The 15,964-nt window shown below is 45.6% G+C and overlaps 1 protein-coding gene across 2 annotated transcripts in view; it reads right to left on the minus strand.

Moving 5' to 3' along the window:
- PRMT8 (protein arginine methyltransferase 8) overlaps positions 1 to 15,964 on the minus strand; it is a 197,804-nt gene that overhangs the window by 17,472 nt on the left and 164,368 nt on the right. For both annotated transcript variants that reach the window (XM_012809318.1, XM_003796431.3), the window contains exons 5-6: positions 5,671 to 5,813; positions 4,979 to 5,066 (exon numbers count right to left, since the gene is read on the minus strand). In XM_012809318.1, coding sequence (XP_012664772.1) covers positions 4,979 to 5,066; positions 5,671 to 5,813 — 231 coding nt within the window. The remainder of the gene's footprint in view (positions 1 to 4,978; positions 5,067 to 5,670; positions 5,814 to 15,964) is intronic.

Below are 15,964 nucleotides of genomic sequence, written 5' to 3' on the forward strand. Positions count from 1 at the left end.
GGGCCCGGGCTGGGGATTCGAACCCGCCACCTTAGGTGTACGTGGCTGGTGCCTTAGCCGCTTGAGCCACAGGCGCCGAGACTGGGAAGCTGGATTTTCACAAATCTATATAGTATGGCAATTTCATTCAGAGATTGGAAATCATCATCATACCTCACAACAACCTCAAACTCCTAGACTCAGTGATCCTCCTGCTTTGGCCTCCTGAGTAGCTGGGACTATAGGTGCACACCACCACACTCAGCTAATTTTTCTATTTTTAGCAGAGACAGGATCCCTCTCTTGCTCAGGCTGGTCTTAAACTCTGAGCTCAAGCAATCCTCCCACCTTGGCCTCCCAAAGTACTAGGACTATAGGCATAAGCCACCTGCACTGGCCATTGATGCTTTTTTAAATTGGAATTTATTTCCAAATATTTAATGCCTGTGTAGTTTTGCAATGCTTGGTGTTTTAGTTACCTTCATAGGACTTAAGTCAGGTCTTATCTCCTCAACTAGACTGTTCCACCTTCAGTTATTCAGAGGACAAATCATTCAAGGTATTAATTAGACTTTTTTCTCCTTTCTGCTGACCATTCATTTCCCACTAGACCCTTTTACCAGAAGTGGAGCAAAAATGAGAGAGGATACAAACTAAACACATCATTTTTTTGTTGCAATCATGTATTATCTATTAAATAAGTAAATATGACGTTAAAGACTATTGGCTGTCAAGAAATATTACTAATTATCTAAGGATTCAAAAAATAACATCAGAATAAGATAAAATTATCTAGGGCTTAAAAAAATAACCTCAAAAATAAAATATTTTGTTTATAGATTAAAAAACACTTCTGAATTAAAAAAAAAAACATTGCACTATGGTGCAATGAATTCAACTAAAGCAAGAACAAAGTCCAAAGCTATTAAAAGTATGAACTAGATTGACTCAAACCCCCATTCTAATAGACTGGAAAAGGCTCTTTTCTGGGCAGAAATATTCACCTGCCTCTACTGTTTTTTTGCTCACCATGTCCATCAATAATGAAAAATTACACGACACATATATGGAAAGTATCACCTCTTCATTGAAAGAAAAAGTCATAAAACCAGATGCAGAGATGGAATAGCCCAGATGTTGGAATTATCCACCAGAAACTTTAAACTAACTATAATAAATACGTTAAGGAATCTAGTGAAAAGGTGGACCATCCATGCGTGAATGATGGAGAGTTTCATTAGTGAGATAGAAACTGTTTCTTAAAAGGCAATAGAAATGCTCGAAATCAAAATCACAACATGAAAAAAGGAGGATTTTCAAATAGATTTTCAGAGAAAGTAATCCATAGACTTGAAAACAGATCAGTAAAAATGATCCAAACTTAAACACAGAGGAAAAAAAAAAACCATGGAAAAAAAGAATATTCAAGATTCATGGGGCAATATCCAAGAAATGTGCAAAGGGAGTCCTCAAAGGAAAAGGAGAAAGAAGATCAAGCAGAGAAAAATATTCATAGAGATACTGGCTGAAATTTTTTCCTAAACTAATGAAATAATTAACTCACAGATTCAATAATTCTATGTAACTCCAAGTAGGATAAGCAAAAAGAAAAATACACCTAGTTGTGTAAGAGTTGAACTGCTGAAAATTAAAATAAAGAAAAAAATCTGGGAAAAAAATAGCTTGAGGAAAAAGAAATATTAAATACTGGGGAACAAATTTGACATTTTATTTGGACAGAGCTGTAGCCAAGACCTCCCTTGCCACACTCGCCTCAAAGATATGAGTCTCTCTGCTAGGGTTAATGGGACTGCCTTAGAAGGTGGTCGCAGGAAAATAGGAAGTACCACCAGACGCCACTTACAGTTTCTTCTCTGTGCACCAGGGCAGGTGTTTACAATAGCTTTGTACATTTCAGGCTCTGGAGAGCAAGGTTGACCCCTTGGATAAAATGAGCTAGAGCAGAGGTAGACTCTAGATGTTGCAGGCAAAGGAGAAGCCCATGGACAGCACCTGAGCCTTCCAAGGCGGCCTGTCCGGCTATGGGCACAGCTGCCCCGGCAGGAGGTCCCTCTTTGTCTCTTCTCAGCAGCTGGAAAGCTGGCACCCATCCCACGGACTCTCAAGGGTAGCAGGTTGTAGATTCATGTATTGTGCATGAAATTGAATAGAATACCCACCTCGTGTCTGAAATTCTGGAAAACTCCTGAATACTAGAAAATTTGTAGAAATGGTTGCTCCCCTCTCAGAGATAAGCACCACACCTGTACCTTCCTCTGCTGGTTTACTTTTATTCCTTCATTCAACAAAAATAGGCATTGTGAGCCTTGTCTATGCCATCCATTTCTCTCTCTTTCTATGTGGTCTCCATTAGTTGGGGGACAAATGGAAGGCAGGTTCTGCATTGCACGTGTTCTCATAGTCTCATGTTGAAAGTGATTGAGAAAGAAAAGGGGGTGTCAAGAAAGGCAGGAAAAAGAGAGGCGAGGACAGGAAGCTTTTCCCTAACAATTTACTTTCTGAAAGAGCTTGCGTGTCTCACTCTCCTGCCCCACTTGAAGATTTGTTCTTCTTAGCTTGTTCCTAAGCCAATAAAAATTTGCTTACAACTGTTCCCGTAGCAACCAGCAACCTTTGTGCTTTACTTTTGATTTAAAACTCACAGTAAGGAAAATCTCTGTTGAAATGGATGTCACTTGATCTTAGCCAAAAGGCAGAGCATCAATATTTGAAATGTATTTCTAAATGGGTTTGTTTCCTTTCCTAAAAGTAAATAAATAAATAGAGAATCTGACGGTGTATACTTTTTAATTTTAAGCATTTGCTTCATTTTTGTTTCTTTCTTTGAGGTTTTTTCAGATCAGTTTTGGACGGAGACGGCAGAGCCAGCACACGATGCAAGAACAAATGGGGCTGACTTCAAATTCTTTTCTTTACCAAAAGCTGTGAAACTGCAGCGAGAATCACAAGAATAAATGACAGGATCTCCAGTTCTGGGTTAGTGGCTGAGTGGCAGCAAAGACCACCACACCCCTTGCTGTGCTGGTCGCAGGCTGGCTCAATGCTACGGGCATAACTCCAGAAGTTCCCAGGAACAAGGTATGTTTGCTCTGGAAACCATGAGGAAGTTTCTAAAGAGCTGTGCCTCGGGCTGGAGCTCAGTAAATATACAAGCGGATGTGAGCATGAAGAATGTACCTGAAAGTTCTCCTCGATACATTATTTATTACAATTGCATGGCCACAACTCCAAACTGCAGCTCCAGGGCAAAGCGTGTCCTATTTACACATGCGTTTGATCAATGCGCCACATGCTGTTGGGTGGTGTCTGTAATCTTCTGTGAGTACTTCTGTCCTAGATTCGGGGTGACCAGGAGCTTGGCAGTCTCAATCCCTCCCCAGACTCACAGGCACAAAGGTGCTTAGTCACACATGAGAGACCAGACCCCATCTAGTCCCACTGGAACACCCAGACTGCTAAATTCTTTAACAGACGTCATCTCACTTAATCCTCACAACAAGCCTGTGGGATTGAGGAGATGATCCCTTAACTGAGGCTCAAAGGTGTTAGATAGGTTACCCAGTTAGGAAACAGCAGGGCTAGGATTTAAACCCAGGGCTGGAAGACTGCTAAGCATTTCATTTAGGCCACTCTACCTCTCACGACTCTCATTTGGAATTTTGCCTCCTCCCCGCTAGGAATCAAGGCGTAGAAATCACACCAGACTGGCTGGAGGCAGACAGCATTCAGAGAGGGGGTTTCCAGGCCACAGAGCCTCAAACAACTGTCCCAGTTCTGTTTTCTTCTGAACCTAGCTCTGAACTTCACACTCTTACGTTCCCAGAAAGGTGAACACACACACACAAATACACACATGCCAAGCTAAGTCAGTCCAGGGATCTATCATCAGGGCCACTCAGTGTTCCATCAGTGGAACAATTGTGGAATGAGGATGGAGTCTTAGCCCTTCAGGACAGGAGGTATGTATTCACCAATTCCACCTGCGAACACCTCCATGGTCATCTGGACAAGTAAGAACTGACAACCCCTATTGGGACAGGACCCCCGGATTTGCTGAGTCTTTGAGCCAGTTTGGAGCTCCTGCCTCTGGTTTTTGTCTCGATTGTTTGCATGCTTGCTGATTTCAGGGGCTCTTTTCTCTTATGCATATTCGGTTCTGATTGAGGAGACATAGCCACGTCCAACCTTATGAAAACACATTTGGTATAGTCTCATTATACATGTCACAGAGACACGCTACACTTTAAGTGAAATAGAATAAAACAGCCCTTTTCAGACCAGGCAAAACATTGGCCTCTCCTCAGCTGTATTTTTCCTAAGGGAACCAATAGGCATTATGAACAAATACACATTAACTCTGAGCCCCTGTGTCTCACACACACACACACACACACACACACATACACACACATGTGAGGACCATGTGTTTGACTGTTCAAAGCAAAGTTTCCACTCCTCCAATCCCCACTGCTATCCGTTCCCCCAAAAGAACCTCTGAAAATATCATATTTTACCTAATGTGAAAGACAATCAATATTATTTTGATCCATTTGAGTGGCCTGAAGGCAAGACTCAAAACGATTAGCCTGGCTAGTGACATGCCTCCTCTGACCCCTCTAGTGAACTTCTGGAATGGCTGAAACTTGACAGGTTTCTAGCCACTTGTCCTGCTTTTCTCTGCAAAACCTCAGCTTCTGCTGCTTCCATCCATTTTTTATTCGCATTGCGTTCATTCCCTCACCCCAGGACATTTATCTCATACAAACCATTTTCCTTATTTTCTTTCTGTAGACCTCCCACCCTTGGGAGTAGAGGGGGACATTTAGAGAGCAGAATTCAGGAAGGGTCACAGATAAACTCCTCCACAGGGACAGCACCTATGTTCATGACTGTCTGCCTGCTTGTCTCGGTCCCATCTAAGTGCCTCCCACCTTGAATGTGCACTAGAAGCCCTTGGGAGAATCAAAAGGGGACTTACAGTGGATTTTGAAGTCCTTGTACTGTCTGTCTTCAATGGCTACCACGTACAAAGCTGCCCGGTCTGGAAACATAAGCCCTCCAGGTTTCTGTTGATGAATTGTGGGGAAATGGGTCTCGTAATCTATTCACCTGACAAAGACATCACATTTTGAACTGCACATAGAGTCACCAGACAAGCACCCCCTTGCCAGCATTTCTCACCAGTGGACTCTCACCTTAGGGCTAGGATGGCACTGCTCAGTTTTTATTTCGGAGCAGGAGAATTTTAGGGAACTAGGTGGATGGAGTCAATAAAAGAACGAATCGGTGTGATGTTAAATCCAATGAGGAGCAGAGAAAGATATTAGGTTCTCTTAGCCTGGAGAAGCCAAGGTGAGTAGCATAGACGGCTCCTAAGGACTTGTTGACCTGAATGGACTTTTATGTTGACAAGGGAGAATGGATATCAACTATCACAGAAGACGCTGAGGCTAGATCTGCAGAAGCACGTTCCAACATTAGACATGCTGGGCCCACCAGTGGTCATTCTATCCCCTGGAGCAGATCTGCTTTAAAGAGAGGGACCTGGAAGGGTGACCTCCTAGCCCAGGTCCTCTCAGAAGTCCTCCTACTCTTCCCAGTCTGTAGGCCATGAGTGGAGCAGCAAGACAGCCAGCAGACCAACGCGAGCACGGCACGCAGGACACTTACCAGCCACTTGTCCCTGGCAAAGATCACTGTGTTGAGCATCGACTCATAGAACAGACAGTAGCCCATCCACTCGCTGATGATGATGTCTACCTTCTCCACAGGCAGCTCCACCTCTTCCACTTTACCCTTAAATATGGTGATGACTGGAAAACAAGAACCCCAAGGCCATGCTTTGCAGGGACCCCACCCGGGAACCACGCGCACCCCATGTCAGGGCCATCTCTAGGTTTCAGCTCTGTTCCAATTCTACTTTTAGGATGTGGCATAGCTTACTCTTCACCAAGCTAATGCATATGGAGATGGTTGAAACCCGCTTGTGTGTTTTCCCTCTAAAACTTATTGAGCCGTTACGATGTGCCTGGCACTGTGCTGAGCCCGTCACATGCAGAGCACCATGCAAAGTAAGCCCCTTACTGCTGACCCTTCAACAACACGAGTTTGAACTGCCTGGGTCCACTTATATAAGGATTTTTTTTTCAGTAAAAGTTACACCTAGTGTTCCTGCCTCTCCTTCCTCCCCGCCCCCCTGCCTTTACCACCCTGAGACAGCAGCCCAACCCCTCCTCATCCTCCTCCTTCTCCTTGCCCTACTCAATTTGAAGACAACGAGGACAAAGACTTTTATAATAATCCACTTCCACTTAAAAAAGAGTAAATATATTTTCTCTTCCTTAGGATTTTCTTAATAATATTTTCTTTCCTCTACTGTAAAAATATAGTATGTAATTGTATATAGCATACAAAATATGTGTTAATTGACTGTTTGTTATTGGTATGGTTTCCAGTTGACAGTAGGCTACGGGTAGCTAAGTTTTAGAAAAGTCAAAAGTTCTGCATGGATTTTCAACTGCAGTCAGTGCCCATAACCTCCACAATGTTCAAAGGTGAACCGTATTATTATTTTCATTTGCAGCTAAGGAAACTGAGGTGTAAAGAGGGTAAATAGCAGCCGTGGAAACAAATCCCAGATGTGATCTGATATGAGTCTAACACTCCCATCATGGTTCCTCACCCTATGTTAGGTTACCATGATGCTTCAAACCCAGAGAAAGCAGAGATGCCTCCTCGGTTGCTCTTACATCTGTGCTCAGCCAGGGCTCAGCACCCAGTGGGTGCCCTTCTCATGTCTGTGAAGGAGGCGAATTGGTGTTTTGACAAGAGCATGGGTTCTACAGTCAGAGAAACCTGGGTTTAAGTTCTGAATCTTCTAATTGTTAGCTATATGACTTTACACAAGTTATGTGATCTAACGAAACTCTAATTCTCCAGAGAACAACCATGGAAAGCACCTACTTAAACCAGTGATTATCAACTGGTGTGCAGTGGGAGGATCTTGGGTGTGCCATGAAAATTTTTAAAGATCATTAATTAAATTATTTTCAAAAGGAGTTCAAAGTACAATAAGTATATATATATTTTTTTACTCTTTTCTTTTAATCAACGTAATTTAAGTGTGCCATGGAAGTTTAACTATAGGTTCAAGTGTGCCCTGAGATTTAAAAAGCTGAAAAGCCCTGATTTAGAGGATGGTTGTAATGGTTAAATGAAATAATAGTTGTGACGTGCCAGGCCCATAGCTGAGGCTTAGCAGAAGGGAGAGATTGTCTGATATTGACATATTCCTCCTTGTTGACCAGGAGATTGAGAGGAGAAGGGGATAGGGCTGGGAAAAAACCCCTGGGCCAGCTGGCCCTGCTCACAGGTCACTTCCAAGAACTTCAGGTGCCCCAGGGCAGGAGGAACTTCTTAGATGAATTTTTGACCAATTAACATAGTTGTACACATAATTTTGGAATCTTTCTCTGCATTCGTTTGCTGTAAGATCAGAACAAAAGCTATCTTAGACACTGCTGTTAAACTGACAGGGTGATATATTGGTCGGCTGGTTCCTTCTGAACATTTTTTTGGAAAGGTTACATATATTCATGCTCTGAAACTCTCATTCTGTAACATCCTCTGAAAATTCACACAGTGCCTGACCTTTGCTGGGAAATTGAACAATGGCCTATACTTGGGAGTAAAAAAACAAACAAAACAAAAAACTCCTCATCTGTCTTGAATCTGAGTTTCATGAAAATTAATTTAGACTGGAGACTCCTGGACGGCAAAGGGCAAGCTGTTCACTGGCTTTATTTAGTTGCTGCACACTGGATAATGCAGGTGATGGGGTGCCCATTAGTGGCTTCTCATGACGGCTGACTCTCCACCATCTGGTATTTAATCAAGGTTTAATCAGATAGAGCCTCCTTTACAGGGAGTCAGACACTTTGTATATATGTATTGACCCCGATCTCTCTGGAGTGAGACCCAGGCTTGGGTAGCCCTCCTGGTTACCGTTCACTGAATTCCTATCCCCCCAAAGTAAAAGCAGCAGGAGCTCATCTTCTCCTCAAAAGGTTTGGAGGGGCTGAGGGTAGTAGGTATTAAAGCTCTATTCCTCAGGGCCCAGGGCCCAGGGTACACCAAGAGAACTCATAAGAGGACAAAAGAAAGGATTTTTGAAAATGCAAATCTAGAGCCTGATTTATTTCTTATTCTAAAAAAGAACTGACAAATATGCTCCTGACCTACCTGCCTGATCATTTGCATGCAAAGCCTGACTTGTCTTATTTTTATAAACTCCTTTTTTTACAGTTTTGGCCCGGCTGAGCTTGAACCCGCCACCCCCAGTATATGGGGCCAGCGCCCTACTCCTTGAGACACAGGGGCCGCCCTATTTTTGTAAACTTTTTAAAAACATTTTTAATGGCCTCGCTTTCTTTTTTCTTTGCTCATTTCTCGAAGGCTCTTCCCTAGGTCTGCATGTGTCCGTGCAGCTATGGGTCAGTTCCTCTCTGTGTGTTATATGGAACACGTGGCCTTGCTGCAGCCCTTTTCTGCCTCTGGGCCCCACCACCTCCACCGTGGGTGTTTAGCACAAGTCTCCACCCATGATGATTTCATGGACACGACTCCATTAGGAGCTGCAGGAAACAAATAGATTTGAAGTGTTTGTCTGCTTTTGTTGTGTTTTCGTCAGGTACCTCCCAGAGTGAGTGACTGCCTCTGTGTCAGCCAGCTTCTCTATAGGCTGCTGTATCCCAGCCAATATGGATTATGATAGATAGATAGATACATACATACATACATGCATACATACACATAGTGAGATACAGAACAGCAGATAGCACACAGTTTCTGCTTGCAAAAAGGCAGAAGGAATCAGTTAAGCCCATAAAATGCTTGACAGTCTGGACTTCTGTTCGCTTAACATCACCCTTCTACGTCTATTCAAGTGCAAACATATCTCAGAGCAGATGTAGCCTCACACTTGGCTTGGTGAATAGATGGGCCCTTTGTGAAAGTAAAAAGACCCCCTTCCCTTCAGTCCAGTGGTGGACTGGATTTCAGACCCCGTTCATCCTCTTGCCAGGTACTTTTTGTGCAGTGCCCAACCTGCACAACTTCAGTTCCTCAGGCAACTTATGCTCTTGTTCCAGCTGACAAACTAACCTTGATCAAATAGCTTCTCTCCTTTGAGACTTAAGCTTCCTTATTTTTTTTTTTTTTTTAAGAGGGAGTTGAATCTGAAATCTTGCAGCACCCAAATGCCAAAATACTCTGATTCTTCAAATATCTCCTGGGCACTTGCTATGTGTTAAGCATTCTGTGGGGGTTATTGGCAGGGGCTGCTGACCCCAATAAAGAAGTGCTGCAGCAATGTCCATTTTGACCCTAATTGACAACAATTCCTGGAGCCCGTTTTTGTTTTTGTTGCTGCTGTTTGTTTTGTTTTGTTTTAAGAGGGCACTTTTCTCCTGTGGGCCCCCAAATACAATTGTTCAGTTCAATCAACTAAGATAGATTTCCTGTGATCTGTAGTCACCACCACTACAGATTCAGTATTCCAGTCTGCAAAAAATACTACCTGTTATGCCAGAGGTTATGCCAATTCATTAGGGGCTGCTGGTGACATTCGCTGTTAGCCTGGCTCAAGGAGCTGTGTGGGCATGCGGCGCTGGGGTCCTCCCATCACATCCATGTTGAGGTTTGCAAGAGGGAGAGGCGTGGATGCTAAGGCTCTGGGGAGCTACAGACTGCACAAGTCCATGTCCCATCTGGACGCCGAATCACTAACACTGCATCCACTCAAGGTTGCACGGAGGTCACTATCTGAAACTGTTTTTATTCTGTAAGGATGATGGAAAGTTTGTTCAACTAATGATGACAGGACCATGGCTCGTACATTTTAGAATGATTAATCATAACTAAATACACCACAGGGAGCAATAAACTCGGCATTGGGAAAATTTCCCCTGTAGCTTTCAAGTTGGCAAATGAGACATCCTGAGTTTTTTAAATTGTTTTTAATGCAGTTTTTTTCCTTTATTTTGGTTTGAGTTTTAAGTGGATATTACAGAAATTGGTCATCTGTTTAACAATCATTTAGTTGGCTTTTTAATTTTTTAACAAATCAGGCTGGTGCAACCTCATTTGAGCCTCTAGCACAGTGGTTCTCAACCTTCCTAATGCCGTGGCCCTTTAATACAGTTCCTGTGTGTCACGACCCACAGGTTGAGAACCGCTGCTCTAGCATATCCATCAGAATCAGCTGACCCCATGGGTTCTGAAGTTAGTGACTTCTCCATCCTAGAGTCCTCACTGCTACCAAGAGCAGACCCTGTCCCACAGAAGAATGGGCATGAGGGTCATAGTATGGGGACAGGAGCACCTTATGACACAGTGAAGCCCCCAGTGCCACCCGCTCCACAGCCAAGCCCCTCCCTTGCCTCTCTCTACCCCCTTGGCGCTTTGCTCACACACTTGTTTTGGTGACACCCACACCAGCTGCCACACACCTTCCGAGGACTTGATTCACCTCCAGCCTATGAATTCCTCCTCTTGGTTGTCCATTTTAGTTTCCTATCGCCAGGATCTAGCAGAGCACCTGACTCCTCACAAAAGTCATCAGTGAATGAATGGATGGATGAATAAGCAATTTTGAAGAAAAGAGCGTTAGGTTAAGAGACAAAAGATCTTCCAACTAGTCCTAATTATGGTAGTAAAAAATTACTAGCCTTTGAATAAGAACTTGCAGGGTGATTTTACATAGATGGCAATAATCCTCTTTGGGTCAGGTGTGATTGGTGGATTATTCATGTTGCCTGGTGAGAGAACTGGACTTAGAGAAGTCAATCACGGAGCCCAAACCCAGGCCTGTTGGGTAACCTTGCTCCAGTCCCTCAGGCTTCCTGAGGTTCCTTTCCTCTACCAGTGAACAGATATCATAACGTCCAACCTCCCTGCCACCTGGGATTGTGCACAGCAAGCAACCACATGGGATGTCGAGAGAAAAGAAACCAGAGAAGGCAAAGACTCAAGCATCCTTCCTCTGAAGGATGTTGGTTGGTAGGAAGTGGAGAGACGGAACGATCAAGAGCAGCCAGGGTGGGACCAGGACCTATGGATCGTTCCCGACGTCAGCCCCTGCCTTGTCTTTTTTAGGACCCAGATACGTGGATAGACCTCTTTCACAAGATCAGAATCAGCCCATCTGGAAACCAGTGGTGATGGGAGAAAGAGAACATTAGTATCAATATCTCTACCTTCAGTATCAGGTGGGATTGGGAGTATGCACCCAGGGGAGCCCTGCATGCCAGGGATCCTCAATATAGTAGGTCCCACAGCATTGTACCCCTCTCCTTGCCCAAATCCCCCTATGCACAGAGTGCTTCAAGGTCTGCCTGGTCCTCAGCACATAATCTTCCTGGCTTCATGCCTTCATCTGCTCTGGCTCCCTTGATGGCTCAGAGCCCCTTCTGCTTAGCTGGAGCTGTAAAGCCCCACCAGCTTTGCCAGTGACCTTCCATGGCCTCTCTCTTCCCTGAGGCACTGATGGGAATAAGGCTCAGTTAATCAGACCCCTACCAAGACTCTCCCTCCACCCCAAATCATCACCCACCACTTAGAACCCTCTGCATGGTCCAGCCTGGCAGATACCTGACATCATGCACACAGGCAGGTGATTTTACAGGCTTAGCCGAGGGGCCGGGGTGATGAAGAAGGGAGTGGTACCAGGTAGAGTGGGCGAGATCGGTGGGAATGTAAAAGGCAAAGCTTCCCTGGGCACTGCTATTCAGACCCTTCCAGGTTTCATTCTCACTCACCGCCTGTGTCAGAAGCTTACACGGGGCAGACAGGGTCTCCCACCTCCGGGGATTCGTGCAGGCAGGTGAAATACCCTTCCCCACTCTCAGCATGGTTAGCTCTTAATTTTCTAAGTCTCAGCGTCAATGCCCTCTCCTCAGAAAAGCGTCCTCTCACTTACAGCACCACTGTTGTGCTGGTAAATGTTTAACAACCAGCTCCAGAAAGACAACTCTGATCTGTCACGTTTGCTGATGTCTGTAATGTAAATACTTCCACCACGGCCAACGTCAAGCTGTTGACACACACAATGTCACTCCAGGTGGGGTTAAGAAGACAGCAGGTGCAGAATTGGCTCAGGAGGGATAGGGAGCTCCCACACACCTGTGACCATGCCATTGAAAGGCGAGCCCCAGCCTTCTCAACAACTCCACTCTCACTACTTGTCATTATCTTATGATTCTCTTTGTTCCTTTTCCTTCACGTGTCTTCCCCGTGAGACTGTAAGCTTTATGAGAGCAAAGATTTTGTCTGTGTCAGCCCCACCACTGATGCCCCCATACCCGGCACAGGGCCTGGATGTGGTACAATAGTGCTTGAAGGAATGGATAAATGAAACTCACTTCTGAGATTATTAATGGGTCATTTCACGAGCAGTTAGGAAAGGAAGTGGCAATTGCCAGGAGTCACTAGTACAGGCTCATTAAAAGCAATTATGTATGATTAGTCTCATTTCTTCTTTTGACACGGTCGTTAGTCAAGTTAATAAATGAAATAATAATAATAACAATTGCTAACACTTACAGGCTGCTCATCGCATGCTGGATACTACTGTGTTTTATAAGAGGTGTGCTTCAGACACTTAACAACAAACTCTCCCAGGGATAGACGTCCTGGCCAGTAGTCTTTGCTGATTTCCGCTATGGTCAATTTCAAGCCACCAAAGTGGCTGCATCTGTTCCACATGTTTACTGAAAATTTTGCAATCAGCTCTCAGCATCCCAGAAGGAGCCGGCTCCAGCATGCCTCACGTCTACATGCTGCAATCCTCACAGTAGCCCTATGAATGTGAACCAATATTATTTCCATTTCACAGATGAGGAAACTGAGGCACATCAAGTAAGCCATCCAAGATCACAAGCATAATCTGGCAGAGGTGGGCATGAACCAGAAAGTGTGCCCGCAGAGCTAGCGTGTGCCATGCAGCCCGTGGGGACTTCGGCACGGCCCCACCTCCGTAGCATCCTTACAGGGAGGACAAAAGGTGGATTCATGACCAACCACGTGGGCATATTCCAGGGAGCTGATTAAGAACTGAATGTAGACCAACCTACTGGACGCCCACACTCACTACAGGGCACCTGCGTAGGTAACACAAGGCCAGGAACAATGACCCCTGGAGAGCAATGAGCTAGGAAGTCTTAGTCGTTTGTAATGAAGGACCGAATCCACACGATGATGTGGAATGCAAATAGAAAATAGGACTCTCAGTTCAGATGCAGGTTAGGAGGTATAGCCTGGCGGCCGTCCAGGGCTAGATGGCAGATTGTAGCCGATCTCCAGCTCAGATCATGTGACACGGCGTTTTCCACAAGCTGCCTTGTCAGAAGTGCAGCATCTGGACCCTCCCATCGACTGACAGTGTTTATTTCTTAGCCTGGTTCTCTGGGGGTGAGAGAGATGCTAAAACATGAACAGAATAGAAGGTGCCAACCAAACCCCTTCTGAGCCAGGGGTAAAGAACTGGGCATGTGCCACCCAAGATGTGGGAGCAGGAATCCCCTCACTTTATAGGGAGCACTGAGAATGTGAGGGAAGCAGAGTTCACCTTGGCAGGAAGAAGGGCCTTCTGACAATCCCGGCTGTCCTGGGGTCCTCATAGCATGCCAGGACTGGGAGGCTACACGATGTGGAGGAATCATTAAGGAATAGACCATTGCACCTGAGACAACCTATAGCAGCTCACTGAGCACCTACTATATGTGAGGCCCTGTGTCAGGCCCTTGAACTGCACTTTCTCTAATCCCTCAGGGATCCTGCAAGCTCCTCTACAGGGAAGCAAGAAGCAGCTCAGAACAGTGAGCTTATTTGACCAAGTTCTCCCCACCCTTAAGTTGCAGAGGCCCCTGTGTGCCTTATCACTGCCTCGTGTCAGGCAATTCTAAGGGCTGTCCTGTCCATGCTATTTATGCTTTAGGTCATGCACAAGTAGGAGAAGAGCAAGGAAGGGTACACTTTTTCCTTTAATTTTCTGAGAAGAAAATGGGCTATAATTTTTGTTTCTAGAAATATAAAAATTCTATCAATCTCTGAGCTCCTATGTCAACTTTCACAAATGAACCTACCTTTTTAAGCGTCTCGGCAGCCCACTAGTTTCCTCGTCTTAAGGAGAGGAAATCATAGTTGCTAGGGCTTAAGTCAAAGAAGAGTCATGGAAGTGTGTGTGTGAGCCACGCGTGTGGAAGGAGCCACGTGAAGCCTGCACGTCTGCTGTGGATGCTTCTTGTGGGTGTGTGTCTACCTGTGAATAACTCCATCCAGGGCCGGGTGGAGGTGGAGAGGAGGAGAGATGGATTGATTCTGGGAAGCAGGTATTTTATGCCCGTGTTGTTATTTATGTCGCTACACCTACACTCCCAAGACCCACACAATTGGCTGTTACAGCATTTCAAAAGCATTTCCATGGAAGCGTCTGTGTAGCCAAGCTGTCCTCTTTTGAGTACACGTGCCAGGGCTGAGGCGACTGGAGCAGCCGTGGAGGGCCCTGGGCAGCCTCACCCGCTCCACCTACTTGCTGTGACCCCCCAAGGAGTTAGAAATAAAAACAGGTTTGCTTTATGGAAGCCCCTGGTCTTGGAGCTCCTCCTCCCTGGTAAAGTGTGTGTGGGGAGGGGGAGGAACAGGCACAGGGCACAGGGGTAGCTATTCTCTGGAGAACAGTGGTTGGCCCTTTGGGGGCCCGTGTCTCAATAGCACGAAATCAACCCTGCCCTATCAAAATCCAGGGCATGGGCTGACTCCATTCTGAAACTGTGAGTTAGGGCTGAGCCAGGGTCAGGGATTCCTCAGCAGGCGTTAGCCACCTCCTCCCCCATAACCCCAGGCCCCCTCTAGGCCTGGCCCACACTCTGCTGTGAATGCCTGAGCAAACCGGACAGCCCTGCTGCCCTGGGAAGGGCTGAGGGTCGGGTCGGCACAGAGTGCTGAAGTGTGAGCCGGAATGGCCGGGCCCAGCATGTCAGAGACCAGGCAGTGGGAGAGGCAGCCCCAGAAGGGCAGCCTGGTGGGGGATGGTGAAGGCTGCCCAGCAGGGAGCCCAACACTGAGTGACCCAGCATTTGTAGGGACAGGCAGTGGTGACAACAGGAGATTGATTTCATACAGGGGCATGGAACCATACACAGGTGAGTAGTAAACACAACTGTCTAATGGAAAAAGTGAGGAAAGAGTACAGGGAAGCCTGGCTTCTCAGTGTGAGGGAAGGGGCACAAACACGGAAAGGAGAGAACTGGAGGGAACCCTGTGAAGGCGCCATGCGGGTTCCTACTTGATGATATGTAGATACAGAAATAAAGATTATGTAAATGTATACACACAAGCAGACACATATACTCCCCAGCTTTCTCCAGGGAAACGGCCTGAGAGCATCGACACTCTAAAATAGGTGAGCATATCTAGTCCCAATCTTAGTTTCTAAATGCTATTGTCCGTTAAATGGAATTGGGATAAGTGGCCAATTCCAGAACAGAGGCATGGAAAGCTCAGGATAAGCCTGGATCGTCTTATGCCAGAAAGTCAGAAAACTCATAAAAAAGGAAAGAGGTATGTCAAAGGGAGACAGAAGCCAGGGGCTCCCAGCTACTGAATCAGGCACAATTTGAGTGTCAGAGTAAACAGCGGTAACAGGTGTAACCTATTAAATAGAATAGGAATCCATAGTGAAATGAATGAATGAGTGGATAGATGGATGGAAATTTGATGGAGCCTAAAGGTCAGGGATTCCTCAGCAGGCATTAGGCACCTCCTCCCTCACAACTCCAGGCCCCCTCCAGGCCTGGCCCACACTCTGCTATGAATGCCTGTAGATCCAGAGCCCCAGACGCTATTAGGGATAAGTCATCAATGAGAGAGAGAGAGTGTGTGTTAGGGGCCTGGCTAGCACCTCAGT

Source organism: Otolemur garnettii, unplaced genomic scaffold, assembly GCF_000181295.1.
Source record: "Otolemur garnettii isolate 467f Iridium unplaced genomic scaffold, OtoGar3 scaffold00104, whole genome shotgun sequence".
Classification (NCBI taxonomy): Eukaryota; Metazoa; Chordata; class Mammalia; order Primates; family Galagidae; genus Otolemur; species Otolemur garnettii.